Source organism: Lonchura striata, chromosome 1A (assembly GCF_050655825.1).
Source record: "Lonchura striata isolate lonStrDom1 chromosome 1A, ASM5065582v1, whole genome shotgun sequence".
Lineage (NCBI taxonomy): Eukaryota > Metazoa > Chordata > Aves > Passeriformes > Estrildidae > Lonchura > Lonchura striata.
This window is the reverse complement of record NC_140741.1, coordinates 57,413,392-57,441,245: the sequence shown is the minus strand read 5'-3', so window position 1 is coordinate 57,441,245 and position 27,854 is coordinate 57,413,392. Positions and strand designations below refer to the sequence as shown.

Genomic DNA, 27,854 nt, shown 5'->3' with positions numbered 1-27,854 from the left:
GTTTCACATTCCCAGGAACGTGGTACACAAACACTAATGGATGGGACTCCACAACGAATACAGATTGTCCCTACAGACTCAGGCCTCTCTTTATCACAGCGTATACAGGTATGCTTCATCTGATGCATTTTAAAAGCAGAGATTAACTATTTGCTTCTGCCAGTTTTCCACATGCAGTTGTTTTTGGTTTTTTTTTTGTTTTCATCATGTTGCTTGCTTTAATGTAAGTATTCAGCCCCAGATGGCAGAGACCCTTTCTGTATAAATAGGAATAAAACATCATTCCAGTCTTTCCTCTCTTTATCCTTTTTTCTTTTTCCTTTCTAAGAATTTTAACATTACAAAAATCCTAACTCCCTGAACAGAAAAATACTTTTTGCAAGTGAAGCTATTCCTTGAAAGTTGAATACTTTGTCTTTTTGGTAGTTCAACTAAGGTGGAGTATTTCTACATTTTGGAGCAGAAGCAGGGAGGTAAATACTGCATTATGTCTTCAAAGCAATGAAAAAGTGCAGAGAAGCTTAATGTCTGAGAAGAATACTAGTTTTTAGTTGTCCCAACCCATGGTGCATGTCTTGGTACTATAATCCATGACTTGGCCAAGTAATAAGCTTCAGTTGAAGTGAGAGTAGTGAAGTTTTTGGCAAAGTAGATACTTAAATCTGCACAGAAATGTGTATAGGGATACTAGGAACATTTGGGGAATTAAATTTTAAGTTTTACGCCTTAGAAGTCAGTGCAAGTCAGTTTTATTTTTAATTTTCATTGTAGAGAAAAATATCAACTTCAGAATAAATGTAAAAAATATTCTCAGGTATATATTGTTGATACAAAAGCACACATTTAAGTGAGCCAGCTGCAAGTATAATCTTTGCTGCTTTTTGTTTTACCAGCTTCACTCTAAACATTGTCCTCTGTTTTTCTCCTGTTTTGGTGCATTATGTTCAAGCTTTCAACCATCCAAGGCTCTTCACAACCACTCCCTATACATTAAGGGTTTTTTTTTTAGATTTATTACCACCCAACCTGTGCTCCATTTGTGGTATATTACCAATCTTGGTAAGGTACCAAGATTGGTAAGATACTTTGAGTCTTACCTACAGGATTGGTAAGACCAAGATGTGGTTTTACCAATCCTGTAGGTCTTCAATCTTTCAGCTACCTCTGCTCCGTTTCTACACTTCGTGTACAGGTGTACTTTTTATTAATTAATTTGTAGTCATCAATTAAACACCATTCTGTCTTCAAAAAGGAGAGTAAGCACTTTGGTTGTTGTCTCTTGATGGGTGTGGAACAACACTCAGTCAAAACACTCATCCTTTCTGCAAGAGATCTACAAACATATCACTAGTATCAAACTTAGTAATAACTTTGCTCAGAGAAGAATTTATGTGAAGAACAAAGTAGTTTGTAGAAATTAATGTATCTTAGTGAAATGTCCACCGTAAATGTTACATTGAATAATTTTGAGTATATCTTTTCAATCATTGTTTTTTCCTTTATTATTATTAAATGCACCTAATTACCTGAAATAATGAAATAGAAAATCCTCAGTAGAAAGTTCTTTAAAACATGTTTTATTAGTCACTCTTCTTAGGGTATGCTAGCATTTCTTCTGGGAGAAAAGATGAATGTTAAACAGGCGTTCGGCACAAAATTGCACCTGTTATAAACCTGTGTATTAGTTGTCTGTGTTAAACATTTTCTTTTTTGTGAAATAGAACACACAGTTACTGAGGTGTTTAATTTATTGAAATGATGTTCAAATAGAAATCAAAACTTGTTAACAAACAAAGCATAAAAGCAATAAAGTACTATCTTCCATTATCATCAGGGTGCTTAAATTAAATACATAAAAGTAGTGTGTTTTGATGCAGTCAATCCTGAATTTATATATTCCTGCTTTATAATATTATTGTTATAGCAATATTGAGTTTCAGATTATTAAGATAATGTGTTGTCGCTGATTCATGGTGGATTTGTGGTCAGAAGAGAAGAGTTTTTCCTCTTCCCTCTGATTATTTTTTTCTCTTACCTTAACATTTAGTATTGCAAGTTGTTGTACTATGGTGAACTGCTCCACTTTTCAGTGTCCCCATTGAGATGTAGGTGGAGATTTTGCAGGTGTATGGCCATAAGTGGTCAGCTGCAGACAAGAACATGCTTAATTGTTTACACTGCTTTCTCTTTTGCTTCTGTCAGTTGTCAAATATCAGGTGCAGACATCACTTGTGCAGGTTGAATAACTTTGTAAGAATATTAATGTAACACTATACCTACCATGTTATGTAGTGAAAACTATCTTGGCATCCTCCTAGAATTGCAGGAATCCATTTGAAGATTGGGACTCTATTTGTTAAATAGAAGGTGAAGCGAATTGGGTGAAGTATGAGTGGTTCTTCTGCCTACTGTCCTGCCATATTTATCTACAAGTACATACATTTTTTTTAATTACACTGCTGGGCTACGGTAGTAAAAAAGATAACTTAGTATATATGTCCTGGAAATCATTTCAGCTGTAGTTCAAGTTTGGACATACTGGTTTTTGAGTATACTTTTTATAAACCTAACTATATGGAATATATACCATTTTTGGAGAACACACAGTTGTGCTTTTAAGATTTGATAGAGAGACAGATTTTATTTAAGAGTGTCTTTCAAAGACCAGGTCTGGAAATTCAAAAAAAAGCACAGTATTCTCTTTGGCTTTTGTACATCTATGCACCCTGTTGAGCATAATATACATTGGATTTCTCGTAATTGAAAGGGAAAGAAAGGGAATGGGATATCAGCTACTTTGGAAATAGCCAAAAATTACACAGGAGATACAAAGATTGTAAATGAAGGAAATGGAACAAAGAAAAGGAAATTAAGGAACAAAGGAAGTGAAAAGGGCAAGGAATTCTAAAGAAGATAGAACCAATATAAAGGAACTTAAAGGAGAAATAATGGTCTGCTGTAGCCATATGTGCTCCCAGACATGTGGATATATGAAAAAACTAAACAGAAAATTTATCATTATGGTGTTGATAATTATTGTCATGCTTTAGCATTGTCTTCTCACCCTCTACCCCAAATCCCATGATAATTTTTGTTCTTTAGCATTTAGAATTTTATAATTTTGCCTGCACTTTTCTCTTAGATACGCTTTTAATCATATTTTGCAGAGAAAAATATTGATTTTTGATCCATTAAAATATTAAGAGCACAAGGCCACCTGAAGGAAACATTTGTTTTGTGTAATGAAACTCATGATTTCTGAATATTTGAAAGTGGCAGTATTGCATTATAACTGCTGAAATTGGATACTCATCACTGCTTGTTTCATTAAAATATAAACTATACAGAGGTATTGAGCATTTAGAGAAAGTAATAAGCCTCTTGTGAAGGTGCAGTAGCAAAGTTGATAAAAAAATTATGTGAAATTATGGCTCATTGAGTTTCTTTGTGCTATGTCTCTCCACCTAGGAAATATAATTAATATTGGCACCCCAATTACTATGGAACAAGTTATGATAAACACTAGACAGCTAAATAAATGTAATCTGTAATAAAATAAAATTCATATTTGGAATGTGAATGTTGGGGATGTGTAGATTAACATAAATGTTTGTCTATAGTTTAAAAAACAAATTAATAGGAGCTATTTTATTTATCTGTAATTCAAAATAGTTTACAGGAAGTAATCTTTGTAGGATAATTCTCCTTAGTCTCCAGAGTAAACCGGACAGTTTTTCATATAGGCATTCTGATGGAGATATGCAGTGACTAAAAGTAAGATTTATAATGGAATATATATAGAATCTTGATTATTTTCTCTGAGGATTATAATCTTTTGACAAAGTTGGCAGAAAATAGAGGATTATTTAATAAAATTCTGCTGTATTTGTGCTTGAAAATAGGGATAAAATGAAAAAAAAAAAAACCACCCAGCAGATCTGTTCTTTTTCCTTAAAAAAAGAAAAGACAAAAAAGGCAGGCAAGGAGATTCTGCTTCATTAAGTTATTTAGAAATGTAGATGGAAAAAAGGTCCCCACAAAATGAAGTCTAAAATGTATATAGAGGTGCAACAATATAATTGCTTTTCCTGCTGTTTGCTGCTTCCTGTTTTCACTTGGACGTCTACATTGGTGGGTTTAACAAGTTTTTTGTTAAATAACCAAACCTTGGAGGTGGTGCAAACACTTCATGTAGAGAGCAGTGAATTCAAAATTTGAGATTTCTTGTAACCTGATGGGTCTTAGGGCTGAGCTACAGACATGCCTTGAGTTCTGGATGTTAGAATTGTCAAGAGTTTCAGTAGTGTTCAGTAGTGTTGTAAAAACATGTGTCAGTCGTAGAAATTGAGTTCGCACTCAGGATTTGACTTCAAACACCCTTGACTGAAATGTGTTTCAATACAGTGAAAATCCAAGTTTTCACCTGACTTTAATTCGCTCTTGTGTGATGGAGGGGAAGATGATCCTGCTTCTCAAATGTGAAAGGCAAAATCCCATTTTCTTCAAGTGCCCGGATTGGGTCCAAAAAGTTAAATCACCATAACAATTTGAGATAAATGTATTATTAGATTGTCACAGATCAGCAGACGGGCCAGAAGATTCAGATTGTTACATCACTTGATCAGAGCTCAGCAGGCAAGCAGTTCATCTTAACAAATCATGATGGCTCTACCCCAAGCAAGGTGATCCTTGCCAGACAAGATTCCACTCCAGGAAAAGTTATCCTAGCAACTCCAGATGCTGCAGGTGTCAACCAACTGTTTTTTGCATCCCCTGATATATCTTCACAACACTTCCAGGTAGTTAATCCACTTTATTTCATATTTTTCATTCAAATGGGATAAGAAAAGATGTTTTATTTCCAAATAAGTCTGTCTGGGTTCTCCTTTTTGTTTTTTTAAAGTATAATTTTCCTTGCACTATGACTCACTGTGGATACTTGAAAATTATGAAAAAACTTTTTTTAGTAAATTTCTTGCTTTTAAAATGTATATGTTGGCTCATGACATTAGGAAGAATTAGGAAGTTATTTTTGTTGTTATTTCCAGATTCTGGCATGCCAACAGTTTTATTTCTGCTCATTAACTCTCCATCTGTTTTCATGTATTGTTGAAAAGCATTCACTTTTCTCCATTGTCCTTCTTGCTTAACATTTCCCTTTGCTCGTTTTCCTTATTGCACACTGTTGCAACTGCTGTTCAGCTGTGTGAATTGTAGTCTATAGCAGTGCTCAGACTATTTGGTGGGGCAATACATTACTCCATGGGGGTGAGAAAACAATACTAATGATTCTGTGTTTACTAATGTGATATTGTAACTAGGCAGGGTTGCAACTCCCTTAGGTGGTCCCCAGTGTACCTTACTCCCAAGCACATTATATGTGCCAGCTCCTTAGCTGTTACCCTCCAACTTCCAAGCCTTCTGTCCTACATTATTCTCAGCCTGGGGGATGAGATGTCACTGATGTGAAAAATGTCAAAAACATGCAAGAAGAGTTGGGAGATGTGACCTCCTTCAGCATGAAGTAGGAGGTTACTGCACTCCAGCTAAGGTACACTTAACTGCATGTGTTCCACCCGCACACATTTATGCTGCTCTTACAATACATCAGCCAGACAACATTCAGATAGCTGCAATCCATTTAGTCTCATATCAAACACTTAAGGAAAAATATTAAAAGATGCTTAAGGAAAAATATTAAAAGATGGCCAAGTAAATAATGATCTTTTTAAGCATATTCCTTTACTTCCATTAGCTGATGATACAGAACAATCTCCTGATTTGGAGACTGCAGTTAGACCGTCATATTTGATTGCTGTTCTTAAATTTAAACAACCTTTTTTTGTTATTTATATAGATCACGTAAGCTTTATTCTGTATACTATCCAATGGTGTACCAAGAATATGCTAGATTATTTGACCATCTGAGAGAATTGTTTAATTAGGTGTCTCTTGAACTAGAAGATGCTATTAAGGATTTGTGTGTGGGTTTATAGATCACTACAAAATCCTCTTTTAAGCAAGCTTTTTTAAAGCTGCAGACCCTTAAACTGTTCAGTTTGTGCTCTTCTGTGAACTAGTCAACTGATTCACTACCCACACATTGTGTAAACTTGAAAGAACCTGTGCATTATGTAATACTACTGGTCTTGAAATTCATAGTTCTTTGCAAATAGACACCCTAGGTTCTTGCTCCAAAGAATTTGATTATTGTGAATAGGGGACCAATAGCAAAAGCTATTGAGAGGCATTAAAGCATAGTGTTATGATACACTTTGTATTTTAGGTAAGTCTCAACAAAAATATAAACCAGTGGGATATGAGTAGTCCACATAAAAATTCTTTTCAAAGACAGCTTAAGAGATGAAAAGTGTGCCACACTGGTTTATAAGGCAAAATTCAGGAAAAGAGGAAATCTGTAAGAAAAATTGAAAGCTCTAGTTCTGATTGTATCATTTGGGCAAAATAGGTCAGTTTGAGAAGCAACAGGGGGTATTCTGTCACTCCAGTTAAATTGTTCTGTTGTCCACAGATATGTATGGGTAGAGATTTCCTTTGTCCATTTAAAAGTTCATTAAATACAGAGTACCATTCATTTGCTGTTCACCTGCATACCTTTGGGATCTTTTGTATTTTCTCCCTCAAGTGATTTTTCCATCTCCAATTTCACCTGTTTTCTTCTTCTTCTGTAGTCTTCACTTGAAATGCCCATTTTGTTTGTTCTGCCAGAAACCTCTCTGTTACTGCATCTTATCTTTACATTGACTCATTTGGCAAGATCCTTTCTCCTGTCATCTATTTTAACTATAGTGGCTCTTTTTCATATTAATAATAATTTTTTATTCTTCATGTTCAAGGTCAGTTAATAAGTTCTCTGGGTCTGGGGTTTTTATCTCCTCATGGGCTGATTCTGTAGTCCTTCCTTATGTGGAACCTCCCATTTCAGAGAAGCTTCAATATATGGAAGGACTTAGAATTTATATTTTCTACAATATCATGAAAATACATAATGTTAATACTGGAAATTTGGAAGGATCGATAGGTTAATATTCTCTTAACTCATCATCTTATTTTTCTTTAAAAATTGGTGTTTTTTAAAAGAAAACATAAGAGATGGATCTCTAGAGACTGTATTGGTAACAAGGTTAACTAGAAAGAAGTATGCTTGTTAAACTTTCCTAAATATATCATCTGTACTATGTTCCAAACTTTAAAAAGCACAATTTCTAAATTTTCTCTGTGGAAGAGAGAGACTTTTCATTATTTCCCTTTTTATCAGAGGTCTTGTTCTGAACATGCAAAGCAAGAATGAGGAGTCTGGCTTCCATTTAAGGCACAGCAGAAGTTAAAAACTCTTCAAGCTTCTGAACTATATTCTCTTTTGAATGAGAAGAACATTTTTTTCTTTTCCATGTCAAGATGATGTTTGGTTGTTATTTGTAACTTGTGTGTTCCTTTTTTGAATGAAATTTTTGCTGTTCTTTATTTATGTTGTGGTGGGATAGTTTTCAAAGATTAAGTGAAATGTTCTGGTGCCTGCCCTGTAGTACTGGGATTCTAAAATTATGTTCTTAACAAAGCTTTACCAAAGACAAATGAATGAGACAAGGCAAGAATATTTTAATAATGTCAAACTGTTACTGAAAGCCAAGCTGTATACCAGTTAGAAGTTAAAGGTTGTGTTCAGAGTTACATTTACTTCTGGTCCATATTTCTGTGTATTGTTAAAAAAGAAGTTAATAAACCTCTATGTAGGTCTAGTAGCTTTTGCAAGGATTTTTTTTGTTCCATCTGTTTAGTGATTCCATCTCTTTTGCACTATTGATGAGCCATTAGTATATAAATGTAAAATTGAACAAATGATAAGAGTATGCAGATGCTCAAAGTTTTTCAAAATGTCAGTCCATTTTGCAGAAGTAGTATTTAGAGAAATGAAATCTTGAATTCTTCTCAAAAGCATTACAAATAAAACTTTTGTTCCCTCCTGAAAGGAAAAATAGTGGCATGGCAGGTAGTGACTTTGTGTCTCTGAAGACCATTAGATATAATCAAGAAAACATGATACTTTGTAGATTTAGTTGCCTATCTTAGACAAAAAGCACAAGCATAAGATATATTTTACTATTTCTAGATGGTAAGAAAAGAAAAAATTAAGTTCTTTCCCATTTTTTTTTTCAGATTTTAACGGACAACTCCCCCAGTGAGCAGGGCCTAAATAAAGTGTTTGATCTGTGTGTTGTGTGTGGAGACAAAGCATCAGGTATTTGTTTTTTTTCTTTCTTTTTTTTAAAGTGGTGCAATTTTATAAAAGCAATTTAAAAGTCTTCCAAAGCTGTGTAACAATTTGCATTCATATAAATGTATAAATTTCTACACATGCAGTGGAGAATTTCACTAAATGGTACTTTAGTATCCATGGATAGAATTTATTGTGGTTTTACACAGAATCGTAGAATATCCTGAATTGGAAGGGACCCTCAAGGGTCACTGAAGTCCAACTCTTGGCCCTGCACAGGACACCCCAAGAGTCACACCCTGTGCTTGAGAGCCTTGTCCAAACACTTCTTGAGCTCTGTCAGGCTGGTGCTGTGACCACTGACCTGGGGAGTCTGTGCAGTGCCCAATCACCCTCTGGGTGAATATAACATACAAATATATAACCTAAAATCTCTCTGACCAGCTTCATGCCATTCCCTTGGGTCCTGGCACTGGAGGGAGTAAGTTAGTGCCTGCTCGTCCATTTCCCCTTGTGAGGAACCTGCAGACCACTATGAGGTCTCCCTTCAGCAGGGAGCAGACTTGCTAGAAAGTAGAAGCTACATCAAAGAGTAGGTGAAGAAGCAGCCCTGGTACTTTGCAGAATGAATATTCATAATCCAGCTGCCACTAAAATGTTTTGGACAATATTCTTTTAATACATATGATGCTTTTTTTTTTTTTAAATTTCTCATTTTAGTAGTGGTAAAAAGGTTGTGACAAAGGAATCTAGAAAACATGTCAGAATTTCTAGAAACGTCAGCAAAGAACTTTAAAGTGTTTTCTCCTAAATTAGGTCATATTTGTGACTTATTTTGTAATGTGCCATAGGTATTTCAAGGATTCATAAGCTAAAATTATGGAACTGCCAAGCATGCCTTCCTCAATCCTTTTTATTTATGTTTATCATTTTATGCAAAATCAAAATATTTTACTTCTAAAAATAATTGTCAACTTACTTTTTGTAGTCTATCTTAGAAATTTTTATATTATACAGAAAACTTCCTGAACTGGGCTTCAAAAAAAAAGTTGTACTTACTCTAGATTATTCTTCCATTGATGTTTTACTGCAAGAACTATAGACATACCCTGTTAAGAAAACAAAACGTGAAAATAAAGCTTTGAAGTTACTGCCTCATGCTGTCAAATGCCATGTTTGCATTTTCCATGGTTGCATTAGATTTAATGCATACCATTTCAACAGCTGAAATTGCAATGAGAAATCATGGGAAAATTACTAGAGAAATCTTTAAATTAAAATTTTTCTTGCTGTATTCTTACTGACCTGTTTTCTTAGCCTTTTCTTAACACTGCTGTCAACAGATAAGGAAATAATTTAATAAGCAACTTGCCTGTTTGTAAAATCCTGTTTAAGTGCTTTGAATTAGAAAAATGGTTCACTTGCTTTATTCTTTTATAACCCAAATATATTTTAAGATCTGCAACTGGAAAAACAAGTAAGTGTTCCTTTTCGGGTAAAATAGCTAATACTTTGTCTTTAATAAACGTAAAGTCTAAAAAGTTGATATGATACTGTAAAATTAATGCAGTGTTTTCTGTTACTTTGTAACTAGGGCGTCATTATGGAGCAGTAACCTGTGAGGGATGCAAAGGATTCTTTAAAAGGAGCATACGGAAGAATTTAGTTTATTCCTGTCGAGGAACAAAAGACTGCGTCATTAACAAACACCACCGGAATCGCTGCCAGTATTGTAGGCTGCAGAGATGCATCGCCTTTGGGATGAAGCAAGATTGTAAGTCTGAGTAAGAGCAAACTACTTCACCTGGCAGCTGCTTTGTGCTACAAAAGATATGCTTTGTATAGATACAAATCATTATCTTGGTTACATATTTTTAGATAGTTGTCTCTTTTTCCTTTAAAGATAGTTTGGTGTATCAGAAATATTAAATGTTTTCAGGTGTTTGCTTTAAAAGCTTAATAAGCTCCATCTCATGTCATGAAAGTGAATGAATTGTTACTCCTACATGGCAAATATCAAAGATGTCTGCATTTTTTGTGCATTTCAACTTTTTTATGTATAGATTAAGTTACTGAACTTTTTGTACTCCTACCTTCCTTTCAGTTTTTCCACAGCTGAGATTACTGGCAGTTGCTGTTCACTTTTGGCAAAGCTCTGCGGAGACAGTTTTTCACAAGGCTGAGATCCATAGTGATCTAAAGTTCAGTTCATACTGATTCCTGCAGATTCCAAGTTCCTTTTTAGCTTTCCAAAGTGAGACTCTGCTACTGAGTACAGCATTGACAAAGGAAGATTAAATACTTGCCTCCATCTCCCACCCTTTAAAGCACTATTTGTGGGTTGCAGGCTGACTTCAATAGCATTGTCAATACTTAAAATTACAACTTTTGGGGTTTAAGATACTTACCAGTATAAAAATCTGAATAGCATCACAGTCTACTGCTATCTTGAAAAGTTTTTAATTTTTTATCTAAGTTACACATTTTTCACATTTCCACATCTTCCCCATAGAGGGTAATACTGTAAGTTTCATTTTAATATTCAAACCAAGGTGATAAATCTGTAGGCTAAAGCCCCAGTTCATTCCACCCTGTTTCACTGAGTCATTCAAATTAAAAATCCACTTCATCTCTGAAGTCAGTGACTGTGGGTCAGGGTGTTGCCCTGATTGATCTTAAATGGTCTGAACTCAACTTTGTGAATGTAGCTTTCCCTCTGTATTGTCAGAAGTCCTAATTTGAGACACTTCTTTATGTGAATGAAGTTACAACAGGGGTTCAACAGATCCACAATCCATGGAAAAATGTACCATGAGTCCTTTACAAAGGAAGTGAGAATGTGAGATAGTGAAACTGTGAGAATGAGGAACTTTAAGCTTCCACTTTGATTCAAATTAAAAATGAGAGGATGTCTCCCTTAATTTTAACTTTAAAATGTTGTATGTGTTCCAACTCAGACTTTGACTACTACATCATTTCACTTAAAACTCATCAAGTCAGTGTGTTGGTTTTATCCAACTTGTTAGCTTGTTGGTTATTGGATGTATTTTATATATATAATAGTTTCAAAATTATTATTAAATCAAATATTAAAGAAAGAAAAAAGTATTATTTCTTATCCTATAATTTGGGGTTATTTAATAGTCGGGTATTATTTCTGTAGCTGTACAGTGTGAGAGGAAACCTATTGAAGTGTCAAGAGAAAAATCTTCAAACTGTGCAGCTTCTACAGAAAAGATCTACATTCGGAAAGATCTTCGTAGTCCATTGGCTGCAACCCCAACTTTTGTAACAGACAATGAAACAGCAAGGTATGTAAATTGTATTCAGAAGTGGCTATCTCTGTCTTCTGAAAAAGGAAAATTCAGTTTTAAAATTAATCAAAATTAAAACTTGTGCTGTTTTCTGTCAGATCAACAGGTTTGTTGGAATCAGGAATGTTTGTTAACATTCATCCATCTGCAATAAAAAGTGAGCCTACTGTGCTGATGACTCCAGATAAGGTATGTGATGATATGACTGATATGATAAGTAGAGCTAATTGCCATAATTTTATATGTAAAGAGAGAAGGGTGTTCTATTTGGTTAAATTAATTTTTAAAACACTCCTTTACAACATTCACGATTGTTTCAAATGCCTTCTCTTTACAAGAATCATCTTAGCCTCACACAGTAAAAATGCTAAAAACATGACAAAGTAAATCCCCTTCACATTTTTAGAGAGCCTTAAGGGCATTGTTATTTTAATTTTTGTTTTGGGATAATCCTTACACTTGGCTTGCTCTTTTGTACAAATCAAGTGAGGTTTTCACAAGACTTCGTATGGCACTATCACAGTGCCACTTGTAAATACTGGATTCAGGATTTTTTTTCCCTGAATCACTATATTTTTGGCAAAACTGGTAAGACCTATCTCATCAACAATTATATTGATGAGCTGGTTTTCCTTTGTTTCCATTTTGTTGCACTTACTGATCCACTAAAGCCATGTGGTAGCTTCTTCACATATGCACAATAGGAAGCATTTTTGTTTTTCTAGCCGATATCAAATTACCTCACGTGGGAGAATGGATTGTAAGAGAATAGAGATAGTGCTGCAGACAATCTTGCCCCTGCACAGTTGCAGCTGTGTAAGACAGGTGACCAGTGTTGAAGGAGAAGACTCTTGGAATGCTGATGTGTATTGACCAATCACAGAAGAGTAAAAGGGCAGGCAGGTGTTACACATGCGAGAGAAAAGGTATGAAGAGTTAGGAGGAGAGAGGTGGTGGTAACAGGTTCTGCTGTGAAAGGAAGGGGTCTGTATTGCTTGGGGCTGCTTGTGGGGTTGTAACAGAGAGAAGGTTTGAAGGTTTTAATAAACTGCTGATGCTTGCTGCCATCTTCGGTGCCAGTCTTTTGAGTCCTCCGTCAATTGGGGAGTTTTTAGATAACAAAGGACTGCTGCTGGTGTCAGTCGTAGCCGTGTGACCACCGTCAGATTGTTGCCCTGTTTCAGGGGTGAGTGACAACAAATGTAATTGTTGCCCTGTGTGAGGAGTGACCAACAACACCCTCATACTGTTTTCATGCATTTTGCTTTGCTTGCTCTGACTGGTGCTACTAGCAGCTGCATACTTGCCTGTTTTTTTTCCTCCTGGGACAGAATGGGCCACATCTTACTGCCTCTCTAAGTTCCTAGCCAGTACTGAATCACATTTTTCCTTTGCAGTTAAACAAAGACATAAACACCAAAAAGGCTACAGCATAATTATTTTTCTGCTTGTTTATAAAGGTGACTTTTTATGCATTCCTTCTTCTCAGATGTTCTCCTACCCTCTTACTACTGACTCATTGACACAGTGAAGGAAGATGCTAAAAATATAATCTAGAGCAGTTTTATATTCCTGGTGATGGACTGGTGCATAGAGATGTGAAATCTTCTTTCTGCACTTGCTTACCATCAGTAGTATTCTTTCTACTGATAGAAATAGATAGCTATTCTACAAGTAAATGTCAAAATATTCCATATTTTAGATGCAGTGCAGTGTCTGATTGCTGTATTGTGGTTATCCGTGTACTGAAAACTGTTTTCTTGCAGGTATATTTTTGTATATGCTCTATTCTTCATTTTTGTGAAAGCTAGGCTCTTCTCGTGCAGGTTAACTGCTGCCAATTAACTGAGAATTAAAAGCTGGGGTTTTTTTCCCTTAGGTAGAAGCATGTCAAGGAGATTTAAGTACACTGGCAAATGTGGTGACTTCATTAGCAAATCTCAGTAAATGCAAAGACACATCACAAAGCAGTACAGAACTATCCATGATCGAAAATTTGAGCAATGGAGATGCATCATTACCTGAACTCAAGCAAGAAGAACAAGCTAGTAGTGATGTTACAAGGTAAGGCATGTTACACTTAAAAATACTATCCTTTTCAAAAGTAGGTCACTGTCAATTCAGACCAGCAATTCATTAAATCATCACAATTTAGGAAATTTATCTGCTTTAAAAGTAATAGCAACATTAGCGTAAGCTCATGTAGAAGGCAAATCTTGTAAGATTCTTCCAAGTGAAATCAGAAGAAAGTTCCATTAGAGAAACAAATCATTTTAGTTGTTTGTACTTGAAATTAATTTCAGTATAAATGTTACAGCTGTTTTTCTTACCTCTTGATTGGCCACACTATTGTATGTTAGGTCTTGGTTTGCATCATCCTGGAAAATTTGCTCTTAAGAGATCTCATCTGTGTGTTAGTTATATAACTATTAATCACCTTAAAAGCTTGAAAAACATTTTCCTTCTATGTAAGAGAAATTACAGAATTCTCACTACCAATATTAATGAATTCACTGAGTATCTTACAAACCTGTATTTTGCAATGGTTTTAATGAGCCACTGTTGTGAGCATATGTGTAAGATGTATATACAGAACATTCACAGTTATTCCATCAATCACAATTGTGCTCTTCCTTGGTTGTCATCTCATGCAAGCTTCTGCCTGCTGTCCCAGCAACATTCTTTTACACACCACCTACATTTTACATTCTGTTCTGAAAGTGTTTGTGGAGTAAATCCGTTGAGGGGGGAAAAAGTGGGCGTATAGTAGCTGAAATATCTGATTTCCCCTGTGGACTCTACTGCTTTGTGTAATTGCAAGAAGATTACATTTTTTCTGCTCCTTTCTTTTTACTGCATAGAAAGTCAGTCTGACTTTTTATAGATGCTGATTTGGGCCTTTGCTATGTCCCCCTAGGTAAAGAATGTTAGAATATGCTATGTAAGTAGTATTGTTACATGTGCTGACAGACACAGATATCTAGTTCTCTCAGCCAGAGTGCTTGAAAGAGCTGACTTGACATACTCGTGAAGTAGGTTACCTAATAGCTGTACAGTGGTGAGGTTCAAGTTAAATATTGCTGTGAAAGGGAAGTTGTTACTCCAAGAGAAACTAAAAATTTTCTCTAAATTACTGAGTTCCCTGTCAGGCCTTATGCCAGCATGATCTAACAGACGCAGAGCTTTATTGAGGAAGAAGAGTTTAAGGGACTTCAGAGAGTACATTTCATCCAACCATGCTTTTCATGTATTTTATTATATACATTGCTAGCAGTACCTGCTGGCATAGAGTATAACTTTTGCTGCAAGCACCCCATTGCTTTTATATTGTAATTTTACGTGCCTTGTTCTCTAATGCTTCATGATATTCTTTCTTTACAGTTTATTTGAAGTCTTATATATCTGTTGATGACTGAGCCTGGCAAAAAGAAAAATAAAATTATCTGTAGCAAAGGATATCAATGCCCTGTATTTTAATGTTGATTATGCCATGTTTTTTCACTTTGTGGGCTAGATTTTCATAGCTCCCAGGCAAGCTTTGTTCTAGATTCTCTTTTCCGTGGTGTTTTACTTTACAGACATTGCTCATGTTGGGGCTTTGTATAGGAAAGGACTTGTATTACTGAGCCATGAGGAAGCAAAGCTGCTACTGACTTCTGCTGGCTTACTAGTAGTAAGTAGTAGTTTATGAGATAGAAGGGAGAAGATTCCTTTCAAAGCAACATTGAAGAGTGACTTGGGGGGAATGTGTCATGGGCAGACATGGTTAAACAAGTGTATATGCCCACACTATTTTTTTAGCCCTCTTCAGCTTGTACTATAATAAATACAGGATAGTGACAGATGCATATGAGCTTTACCTTTTGGGGAAAGGGGAAGCCTTGTTATTTTCTTAAATTTCTGTCCCTGCCACATGAAAAACCATGCAGAGACCCTGTTGTTTCTTGAAAAGCAGCTGTCACTGAGCTGCTGTGTTTGCCTGTTCTACCTAAGAGTGAATTGTGGAAGACCTGAAACTGAGATCTTCTAGCAGGAGTATGTAGTATACTTTCTTGAGCTGAGACATGAATGCCTTTGCTTTGTGCCAGCTTTGCATATACCAGAGACAAAAGATGGTCCAGGTATGTCTGTATAGTTCACTCATGTATGCCCCAGTCACCATTGTGTGTATTCATGAAGGTACACAGGCTAGTGAGGACCAAAAACTAGTTCATTTACCATCCCAAGCCTTGAGGCAGTGTAAACAGCTCTTTCTCTGTGATTTTTCATTTGATTGTCTGTAGTTATGTCAAACAGCTCGTTGGTGTATTTGTTTCTGGGTTTTTTTTTTTTTCATTTTTAGACATGCTAGTGAATTCATGTAGCTACAGAGTGTGGGGGTAGACAAGGTGGCCAAGTTCTGTCCCAGATTTTGGCATTAAATCAGTGATTTTTAGACTCTGTGGTAATAAACATGTCCATAAATTGAGAATGAGCTCTACATACAAGCTGATAATCAGCTTTAAGTTTTTCATACAACACTATAGAAATGTTGCTGTTCCTGAATATGTCATCTGTCTGTTGGCAGTGATCAAGTCTGTGTATATTTGATTGAAGGTGTGTCAGTTGTAGTTCTTAGGTGTATTTATGAACAGAAAAACAACATGTGTTATCAAGCAGCCAAATATTGAGTAATACATCTGTGCTTGTCCTGACATCTGCCTTCTAGCATTTGTGCTTGTGAAAGCCAAGAGTCACTGCCACACAGCAGAGGGTACTAAGGGTTGTATTGAAAGCATGGGAGTGCTTTCTCTTACATACAAGCAGCCTTTTCAAATTAAGTTGAAAAATCTTGTTGTAGTTACAACTCATTACTTAACAAAAAAATAATCTCACTCTGTTTGTGCTTCATAGCAGTAAAAGCCTGTAAAATTTATACATGCACTAAGTGACTGTAACAGCAGTTTGGTGATCATGTCCTCAAAGCACTCATGCCAGCACTCTCAGTGAACATCACTAAAGAGATCTTGAAAAGCAAACTGTGATTCAGCAGCACAACCAATATGTCAAAACTGTGAATATGTTGGCAACTAATATAAACAGGATCTGCTGCTAATTTTTGTTCCAGAGTTTGAGGGAGTGTCAGGAAAAGCGTGCTACTGACTTTTATTTTCCCAATCTCACTCTTTAAAACAGACTTCTACATACAGGTTTAAGACATGTGCAGGTTCCTCTTAAATTGAAACAGTCTCTAAAATGAAATTTTCTTTTTGTTTGTTTGTGATCTTACAGGGCATTTGATACTCTTGCAAAAGCATTAAATCCAGGAGAGAGCCCAGCATGCCAGAACTCTGAAAGTATTGACACCAGTGCACAGCTCCTTGGTGGAGAAACAAGCATGAACATTGTTGAAATAGAGGGGCCACTACTCAGTGATGCTCATGTAGCATTCAGGGTACTGAATACTTTCTTCCTGTTGACTGTTTATAACTATTTTGACATAGTGATCTACAATAATGATCTGACTAAGCTTTATTTTGAATTTCTTAGAGGAGTATTTGTTCAAGTATTGGCATTAATTTCCAGTTAATGAGCTGCTTTTGTTCACTGGTTAATTCTCTGGGAGAAAGTCTTGCACTCTGCAGTGGTTTAGCTGCAGTGGTTATTTTATAGTTTCTTACCTTAAAAATACTGGGTAAGCCATACAAAAGGATTTACATAGACAAGGTGTTTGCACGAAGCAGAGTCAGAATTGCATCGCATGAAGCAGAGTCAGCATCCATATTCTCACTTGTTAATGGGTGGGTCTGATCCAATCTGCAACTGGACTTTGAGACCTTAAAGTGTATTTGTCAGTTTGTTGTTTGTGTAGATGCCCTATTTTAGCTTGCTAGTAATTGACTTAAATACAGTTGCTGTGTTAGTTAACCATATATTTTCCGGATTTGTTTCTCATTTTACAAACTTGTAGGAATTCCTTCTATCTTTCTTTTTTTTTATCACCTTATTTTTCATAGACAAATCAAACAGCTTGGTCATCCGAAAACTTAGTAACGGGCATTTGGTTAAACTTTACCCCTCTTACTAGCATCTGTTTTGAACATTCAAATGAACATCTCTAATGCAAATGCCAGCTTTTTTTATTGCATTAGCCAGAACATTAGATTAAAAAATATTACTTCCTGAAGACAGAATTACATATTTTGAGGTATTTTGGGTGGAATCTCTTTCTTCACATAGGCAGATTCCTATTATTCCTAACATTCCTATCATTCCTAACATCACTAATTTTACTTACTGACATTGTGAACATCCTTTCTTTTTGGACTTGGTAGCAGCTGTGTATTAGGTATTCTACTCAAACATCAAAAGATTTCTCTTGTATTTCTTTGTAAAATATTAATTAAAAGTAAAAAATATGTTTTGTGAAATACAATTCTGTCACACACACTCTCTGTCTCTCTAGCTCCAGAACTCCTCTAAGCAAGTTCATTCCAATTACAATGATTCTCTCTCGTATTCTTTGAGAATGTCTCAGAAGACAGTTCTGGGAGTTTTTTGAGTTTTGAGATTTTACATCTCCAGTTGTCCCAGACGTGAATCTCTATGAAGGAATCAAACTTTTTGTCTTTTTTGTTGCTGTGTAGTTATTTGACATACAGCATATAGTGGTGTGGCTAATAATGCAAAAGTGAGTTATTCAGTTTTGTGTTGGCATTATACCTTTTTATTTAAAGAACAGTTTTATTTTTTCACTTTAAAGAAACTCCAAGGACTGGTTTCTTCCTAAATGTATTATGAAGAAAGTCAAGTAACTGTCTTAACTTTCTTCTTTTTTCATTTTTTCTTCCTACTTTTGTTTTGCAGCTCACCATGCCTTCTCCTATGCCTGATTATCTTAATGTTCACTATATCTGCGAGTCTGCCTCCAGGCTGCTTTTCTTGTCCATGCACTGGGCACGTTCCATTCCATCTTTCCAAGCTTTGGGGTAAGTGTTCAGTTTATTCGCTTACGTTGTGGCTATGTGCTTTTGAATTTTTGGTGTTTACTGTTTTCTTAAGGGACTTGTAAAAATATAAAACTGCTAATTACAACTGTTATAAATCTTAATTGTAAGGTAGATTTTCTGAATTAAAACTACTCCCAGTTTGAGTCCAGATTCAGGACTTTGCTTGGGTTTTGTAAGAAAAAGGAGTAATTTAAAACAATCTAATACCTGCGCACTGCTGCTGCTTAAAATATTCTGAGAAAATAGGAATTTCGATCAGTTTTTTAATAACTACTGCTCTATGCTATATCCTGGTGCTTATCAGGCAATCACCAAAAAGAAGCTTCTGTCTGAATCGCCAGAGTTTTTATCCTTATAAGGGGAATTACATGTAATAATTTTGTCTTTAATAACCTACATGAAGAAAATTGTTTGCTAGATTCAGCAGATATTCAGAATGAAGTTGTCTAATTTCAGAAGATTTGCCCAAAAATAACTGGCTCCTGTAACCAAAGGGTAGTTCTAACTGTTCTTTTTACAGTTTGTATAACATCCTGCTTCTCCATCAGAATTCAGTGTATCACTAAGTTCAATTTTGTAGTCCATTGCTGATCATCATGAAAAAAAAATGTCCAAACTGCATGGGAAAAACTGATTTATCCTATATTCAGAAGTAATTTTATGAAGATACAGCAAACAAATAAAGATACTGTATCAGCTCTGACACAAATGGTGAATAAATCATGATAGTTTGTTCTCATCTCAGTGTTTCTGCTTAATTCAATACCAAAATAGCCTGTGTCTGTGCCAACAAGGAGAATTCCTTTTTTAAAATGAGAGATTCTCCTCTTTTCCAGGAAAGCTGTCAAAAGCAGGATGATCTGTGAATACTGTTTGTGTTTACTCAGATGCTTCAGCCAATTATTCTACACTTTTTAAGGAAAGATATTGTATTGTGTGTAATTACACCTGTGTGTTGGAGAAGGACAAAGGAATATTGTATAAAGTTATAGAATAGTAGGGGTAAAAAAATAGGTAAATATGATGTTTTATTCTAGTAGAAATTGTTGACCTGCAGAATTACAAAATGCATAGCAAATAAACATATTATATTATGTCATTCTAAGTTTACAAAAGGATTTTGTTACAGAGAGACAACTGCAAATTAGTACAAATTGGTATTCTAACAAAAAATGGGAATTGCTTCTTAAAAACAAAATGTACAGAAGACCTCTGTCTCTCCGAAAAAATTGAGCAAGAAAAATCTGCACATGCTGGGTTTTTTTGTTACTTCAAAATATATTTTTCTACTTAAAAAATGTGGAGGAGTAAGCTGCCATAATAGCGTTAATATTCACCTGTAATAGCATTTATTGACCCAGTCAAGATCGTGGGCATTGGTATATAAATAACATAAATTGAGTTTTTCTTTGAAGCACATAAAATGCAAACTATTTTCAAGTGAAGATTTATTTGAAATTAATGCAGCCTTTATAGTTGGAGTACATTATATCCTATAATTTTAACTTTCAGAAGGGTGACTCATTTCACTTTCAAACTGAAGAGAAATTCATGGAGCATGATGAGTAATGGTTTTGTAAGGAAGATGGATAATTGTACCTATGTTGTTTCCTCCTCAGGCCACATTCTCCTTTAGTCACAGCAGGATAGTTGCCTTTGACCTAATATTGTAGTTAACGATGCCAGATACTAATTAGTTCATCTTCCTGCATGGGCATCTTTGTTCACAAGAGAGTTTCCTACTGAAACCTTTGCCAAAGTGGTTACAGCCTCTTCGTTTTGTGAGTCTGCTTAAGCAAACTTAAGGGCTGGTTCTAGTGTAACTTTGATCAGCCATAAAGATGCTGTAAATTCATATATGTTTATCTGCACACACATATCAGAGGAGTAGCCAGTACACCCTGTTTTCAATGGTGCTCAGCACAGTCTCTTTGATTATGTTAAAGGAGGTGAACAAAGATATGACAAATACATGCAGAAGCTGCATGTACACTATCATGTCTACCATAACAAGAACTTGATCATAATGAAAAATACTGCTGTCAGTAAGCTCTTTGTAATCTGGTTAAGGACAAGTCTGTGTTCACCAGTCATTTGACATCTTAGCATTGCACTAAATCATCAGAACTGTACTTGAAGATTATATCTGAATTCTTCAAAAATCCACTCCACTGTATTTTTGTAGTTGAAATCCTAGCTTTAATATGCTTTTCTTCTTTGATAGATCTTGTACTTCTTTTAAATTTCCATTATTTATATTCACTGGCTAAAGCTGTGAAATGTCGTATCTGAATTAGACTCCTCTTTGGTGGGATTTACTTCCTAAGGTACTGAGCTCTTGTTAAGCTCTGTGAGTTAGAGACTTGGCATAACTGAAAGTTAAGGTACTAATGCAAAAGTGGCTGAATATGAATTGATATATTTTGTTTTAAGCTACAGCAAATAAATCCTTATGACTGGTATTTATACTTTGAAGTCTGTATTTCAAATGTTATTCTAAACTTGAAAGGGATGCAGACGGTAGCAGTTAGGAAGCTCAGAAGCTTGATCACACATGTTCCATTTCATCTGTATCTTTAATTAAAAAATTATACCAACCTGTCAGTTTTCAAGTGAAAAAACAAAAAGACCCCAAGTCTGTTCTATGTCCACAGTACAGGAATAGTGCAATCTTTTTTTGTCCATGTGTATAAATATTGTTCCAAATCCTTGTGTACATGATGGAATACACTGTGATAGTTGTCATTTACTGTAACTTCATCTTGCTTTTGTAATAGAAATCTATTTCCTTTTAGGTCATTTAAACAAAAATGTATTGCTTTACAAAAGTCACTTTAAAATAGGTATTTTAATTTTAGCATGCAAAGAAAAATGTTGCAGAACTTCATTTTGGTGTTGGTTGTCATGATTGAATTAGATCAATGTTTTATGAAGTGTTTCTCAAATATTAAAAAAAATGTGTGAATGCAAATGGCTGGTTTTATTAAATTATTGTGCTTTTTAATAGACAGGATAACAGCATATCATTAGTAAAAGCCTGCTGGAATGAACTTTTTACACTTGGTCTAGCACAGTGCTCGCAAGTCATGAATGTGGCAACGATCTTAGCTGCTTTTGTTAATCACCTTCAAGGCAGTTTACAACAAGGTAAGGTGTATACTGTGCACATGCCAGACTTGGGGAATTACTTGATATTTTTGAAGTTTTGAAGTGCATAGAAACTCTTTATCCTTCAGTTGTTATTGTAAATTTACTGTTTAAAGAATTTCATGTTAATATTGAAACAAGATACTAGCAACTATGGTCCCCAAGATAGAATTTTTTAGCAATTTTGCTGAAGTCAGTTATGATAATATTTAACTCCAAATTAAAAAAAAAAAAATTTTGTGTGTTGTATTGTCTAATAGAGTTCTGCTGTATGTTAATATAATCAGCCCAAATTAGGAATATTTTGGGCAGCATCAATGTTAAGAACAAAAGAGTACTGTGAATGTGATTCCTCTGTATGAAGGAATGTAAAGAATGACCCACCTGTTCTTGTTCTTCATAGCTGTGACACAAAGCAGCTGAATGCCAACTTGGTGGTACAGTTCCTTTACATAACTTGGCTTGTTGACTTCCATGTATTAGTTTTAGTCTACATGGAAGTCTTCAACAGATCTCCACTAAGTACCTCTCTCGTTGCTAATCCTATGTCCTGCATCTTTGGCATATTTTTCATTCAAGTGAAAGACATATCAGTTGGCGTCTTTTAATTCTGTTCTGAGCTGGAGGGGAGTCTTTGCTAAGCTTTGTGTACTTGTGGATACTCACAAGGTTATCACCACTAAGAGCTATCCAGTCAATAATAGTATTCATCTGTTCATAGACGTAACATAAGGTTAGAAAAATCTAAGCATTTTCAGATGTAAGTAAATTTTTGAATTTGCTGTTAGGGGTATGAAAATTCACTGTTGTTGATGCTATGCAAATGCTGATTTGTAAACTGGAAAAAAACAGCCTACCAGACTATAGATTTTTCATCTTCTTTTATGATAAGGTAATTAAAGAATTACTTGCAAGGGGTTTTTGTGATTTAAAAACATCTACAACATCCTTGTATGTTTACCAGAAAGGATATTGTTGTAATTAGTCATGTTTTTATCATTATTACAAATATATATTTCTACCATTTAAATTGGGAATTCAGGTTGATTGCAAGAACCAGTTGTGCACTCTGCCAGCTGCAGTATCTCCAAGAGATACTAGGTTTGTGGAGCCTAGAGACTGGATTGTGGAGGGAACAGAGTTTTCAGGCTGCTTTGCTATTGCTAGCTCAAGGGGAACAGCTCTGCACCAACCACATTCCCCTGAATGTAAGTCAGGGAAGGTGTATAGTACACCTTTCCCAGCAGTGGCATGGTCTCTTACTAAAATAATCCACAAAGCTGTACACTGTCCTACCGTGTGGCACCTGACCCTTAGATACAGAGCACAGGTCAGCAGTAGCACAGTGTGCTTTACTTATAAGTAGTCCCTTCCTTGATCATTTCAAGCTCTAGTCCATGCCTGATAGCTGGAAGCATTAGCAGGAAGAGCCTAATTGGAAAAGGTGGGAAAAAAGAGTGTTAATACTCTGTAATTGCTGTTTTCAAGATTATTCAGATCTGTTAGGAATTTATGGATGGCATAGATTTCCCATTGCTTGAATATAATAAAATAATTATTTTTAAAATTCCAGTGTGACCACATTTTTGCATGTATATTAACTTGGTACTTTTTTTATGTGTCTTGATTTAGATAAGCTGCCAACAGACAGAGGAAGACTAGTAATGGAGCATGTCTTCAAATTGCAAGAGTTTTGTAACAGCATGGTTAAACTGTGTCTAGATGGATATGAATATGCATATTTGAAAGCAATCGTCCTCTTCAGTCCTGGTGTGTAATTATTCCAAATGTAACATTTTAATTTGTGCTATTTGTTGCTGCATACCTGTTTCCTTATATACCTCATTTGTTGAAGAATCTTGGAAGGTTTGTAAGGGCTGGAGGAAGAGGAGGGTTAATCTTCTAATGTAAACAACTGAATGTTGCTTTGGGGACTTTTTTTGCAGGGGGAGACTTTGATTCTTTTTATTTGTAGATTCTTATTCTTGGTTGTGCCACTCATGATTTTTGTTAGTTTGGGTTTGGGATTTGGGTTTTTTTGTTTTTTCTTTTCATTTATTTTTTGCTTTTAATTTTGTGCCTTCTTTGTGGGGAGCATTTTCTGAAGACCTGCAGTTTAATTTTCTGAAGTGTTGCTCTTGCACATCCAGATGAGATGGATTGAAGTTGGGATTTTAATATATGAAGGACTATCTGGGCATCTGTTCTCACATTCAGAATTACAGAAATATCACCTCTCCCCCACACAGACAATGCATATATCATTTCTAATGAATGAACACCACAAACGTTCACTTATGTTATTATTTCTGTCTTCTAAACATTATTTGCTTAAAGTACTCTCAGTAGCATTATTAGACATACATTAGACAGTGAAGGTAATATAACTTTCTTTCCCTTCTGGGTGATTAGTTTACAATAAGGAGGAAAGAGTCCTCTGGTTATGGTAGAAGCTTACTTAGTAATTACATTGTGTAACCCATGTATCTTTCCATGCCTGGATGTGGAAAGTTACAAAATTAATTTTCTTTATTTGAAAGTTGTAGAATTAACTTTTCACAAAAAGCATTCAGGTATTGTATCAGTATCCTGCAGGCCTTAGATACATCATTCAGAATTGGGATTTAATACAAAGCCAAACCAAGTCTTTTGGTGAAAGAAAAATGTGTAAATCTCAAGTACTTCCTGTATCTCCAGGAATTTTTCATGGTATTCATCCAAGTGCACAAACAAAACCTTGCATAACTTCCATTGCTACCCATACATATAATTTTTTATATATATATATGTATCTCAGTAATGGAAGACTTCTGAGATGAAAGACATTAATGCAAATAAAAGGTGGTATAAGTAGAGTCAGTACCCTTCAGGAAAGATGATAAATTTCCAGAGAAATTCCTATTGTGATAATTTTTCTATTGTGGATCACTAAGAAAAATCAGATCCTGGGTGTTTTACTATAAAATATAATCTTGCTGTCAGTCCTTATGACCAGGAGAGTCTTGCATGGCTTTATGTGTTTGCTTGTGCAATTTACTGTATCACTGAAACAGTTGCAGTTTCCTGATAAACAGGACTCACCATTAAACCCACTAAATTTAAACACAATATTAAGCATGTTTGAAAATCTTTCCAGTTTTCCTTTTCTGTGAGGATTGAACAGTTGCAAATACACCATTATTACAGAAGAGACTTTCTCTAAGTGTTCTTATCCCAAAATAATCCTTTTCATGGCTTTGCTATAAAAAGAACTGGCACAGGTTACTTCAAGAAGGAAACAAAATTATGGGAGAATACCTCAAGTACATTTTTTTAGAATGATGTCCACTTGAATTTATGATAGAATCCTTTGGCCTGTGTGGAAGAATCAATCCTGTTAGATGCCAACAAATACTTCTTGAGGAAACTTGCACTTGCAAAGTAGTATTTACCTATTCATTTAGTCTGAAGTTTGTCTCTTTCCAGTTATATTTGACAACAAAAAAGGTAGAAGGAAAAATACCTTGGGAAAAGACTCTAGTCCAGTCCCATGATTGAGAGAAATTTTCATTAGCTGATGTTTTCAAATTCACATTAATAATGAGTAGTTGCTTTAATGGCAATGTGATGTCAGGACTCTCGATCCTTGAGCCATATAACAAAATCTTCATACACATGAAAGTCATGTTTGGTACCTTGAACAGAAGGGATGTCCTGGCAATGACTCACAGGCTAGAAATTACAATTTCAGGGATTTTACTGCTGTGCTGCTGGATGGGGCTGGGCTGTGCATGCAGCAGAGCCCTAAGGTAAGAGCCTCTGCTTTAGTAGACTCTGGTGATTCAGCTGTGCCAAGCCAGCTGTTTGATTGCCACAAGACAGCCTTGGGCAAAGAGATTAATGTAAAGGGTGTGCCAAAAAGACTTGACATCTTTCTAAACGGCTGCAAGTGTACAAGCAGTGGTCTTCAAACTGCTGTTTCTAGAAGTTGACTTCTTGCTGTGCTCCTGACATGGCTGTAAAAGCAGCAGCAAGAAGGGATGCATTTTGCACATCAAGTCTAACTCTTCATCTACATGATTTGTCATGCTAGTATGACAGTAAAATTTTTGCATTCAGATAGATGGATAATAAAATTACAGACCATGTAAAGAGTTCAGAATTACTGGATAATAATTTCCAAGAATGACTTGGCAGGTAGGTTGATGGCCTTTCATTTTAGCAACACTTATACTTCAAGTACGTTCAAATCACTGCTAAAAATTATGAAAAGCACATTTGAAATTCTTGTACCAAATAGGTGAGAAAGAACAATCTGCTACACACCAACCTATCTGAATTCAAAGAGCATTTGGACAATGCTGTCAGGCACACGGGTGATTCTTAGGGTGTCCTATGCAGGCCCAGGAGTTGGACTTGATGATAGTGATGGGTCCCTTCTAACTCAGCATATTCTATGATATGGTACTGTTTTCTACATGTCTTAAGCAGTTCACAGCATTTTATTCTGCTTCTTCCACTGATCTTAATTTTGTACTTCACTTTTCATCTAAATATTATTTGTGCATCCAGTGTTCCAGGAAGTGTCAGTGTGTTGAAACAAACCTGTTTTACTGCTACACAGAGAATAGACTTGTATCATCAAGATTAGTATAAACATTGCAAGCACTGAATTTATTTGAACTCTTTTAAATGTCTGATTTTATTTATGGAAAGTTGAGTAAAATATAAATGTAAAGAAAGAGAAATATAAGGAAGTAAAGTAGTGTCCACAACTGAAACTGAAGTTGCTGCATCTACTACATAATTATTTCAGTATATTGGCAACTGGATAGTCTGTATGGATGTTAGTTCATTTTCTGTAGAAGAGGTATAACAAAGAAGAGGGTTTTTTTTTTCAGATCACCCAGGTCTAGAAAATGTGGTGCAGATAGAGAAATTTCAAGAAAAAGCTTACATGGAGTTCCAAGACTATGTAACAAAGGCGTATCCGGATGATACGTACAGGTCTGTAAACTTAGATGCTTGCTTGATTGATTCTCATATCAGAGTCACTGATTTGTACAGTTTTTAATGTAATAAATATATACATTTTCTTCTTACTTCCTTAAACTTAAGGAATTACCTTTAGAACATTTCAAATATTATGTATATGGTCATATACATAATATATATGTATATATATACACATATACTATGTGTAGTATTTGTCATCTCACTATTAATTTCTAAAATTAAATGTCAAATAAATATTAGTAACAGTCAATTTTAATTGCATCCATTTGGAATATTTCCTCATTTAGTCTTAAATCCAAACATACATGTAGTTGACAGGCATTTGTACATTTTCTGTACAGTTCAAGACATGACTAAACATAAATTTAATGCTATACTGATTTAAATATTTAAGCCTTTAATGAACTAGATACAGCAAACTTTGGCCAGTAGTGTCCCTTGTAATTTTTTTCTCTCCTTTTGCTAATAATATAATGAAGAACAACACGAAAATCTGTGATCTGCTAAGTAACGCTTTTCATCAAATTTATTTTCCAGACTGTCTAGACTTCTTCTCCGATTGCCTGCTCTTAGGCTGATGAGTGCTGCCATCACTGAAGAGCTGTTCTTCGCAGGACTAATTGGCAATGTTCAGATTGACAGCATCATCCCATACATTCTGAGAATGGAGACAGCAGACTACAACTCTCAGATCATAGGTCATGGTGTGTAAAAGTAGCAGTCCAGGATTCTGTACCATGGCAATCATGGTGATGTAAATGCTTACCCTGTCTCCAAGAGATGGTCATAAGCCTTCCAACGCACTTTTCCATAGAAGGCTCATATTCCTCCTTTCCAGTACACTTGGGAAACATGGTGGAGTGCATTAGGATATAGGATCACTTCCTATTCTTTATCTGTCTTCAAGGACTTGTAAATTAACTTGTTATCTGAAGAAGGTCAAGAATTGTCCATCCTATTTTTGTAGGTAGACGGACTTGGAATATTTGTTTATGAAGTTCAGGCTTATGAGGAAACTGAAGAAGCTTTGATTGAACTAAGGTATCTCAACTTAGTTTGATGTTTTAGACAAATAAATTAACTTTCCTCTCTGAGTTTTGTTTTCAGTGTTTTGCTGCTAGTTCTTTTTCACGTATCAAGTGGAAAATATATAGTCGAACATGCTGAAAAGGC

At 35.3% G+C, this 27,854-nt stretch overlaps 1 protein-coding gene across 20 annotated transcripts in view; it reads left to right on the top strand.

Moving 5' to 3' along the window:
• NR2C1 (nuclear receptor subfamily 2 group C member 1) overlaps nucleotides 1-27,854 on the top strand; it is a 56,350-nt gene that overhangs the window by 19,505 nt on the left and 8,991 nt on the right. For 9 of the 20 annotated variants that reach the window (XM_077783563.2, XM_077783564.2, XM_021527977.3 and 6 more), the window contains 13 exons: nucleotides 1-108; nucleotides 4,569-4,799; nucleotides 8,179-8,260; nucleotides 9,831-10,010; nucleotides 11,400-11,547; nucleotides 11,649-11,739; nucleotides 13,430-13,614; nucleotides 16,822-16,984; nucleotides 18,397-18,518; nucleotides 21,547-21,686; nucleotides 23,319-23,456; nucleotides 26,567-26,672; nucleotides 27,219-27,385. In XM_077783563.2, the coding sequence (XP_077639689.2) occupies nucleotides 1-108; nucleotides 4,569-4,799; nucleotides 8,179-8,260; nucleotides 9,831-10,010; nucleotides 11,400-11,547; nucleotides 11,649-11,739; nucleotides 13,430-13,614; nucleotides 16,822-16,984; nucleotides 18,397-18,518; nucleotides 21,547-21,686; nucleotides 23,319-23,456; nucleotides 26,567-26,672; nucleotides 27,219-27,385 (1,861 nt within the window). Of the gene's footprint in view, nucleotides 109-4,568; nucleotides 4,800-8,178; nucleotides 8,261-9,830; nucleotides 10,011-11,399; nucleotides 11,548-11,648; nucleotides 11,740-13,429; nucleotides 13,615-16,821; nucleotides 16,985-18,396; nucleotides 18,519-21,546; nucleotides 21,687-23,318; nucleotides 23,457-26,566; nucleotides 26,673-27,218; nucleotides 27,776-27,854 lie in introns of those variants that run through there. The other 11 variants (XM_085568441.1, XM_085568440.1, XM_085568443.1 and 8 more) reach the window with 5 other exon arrangements.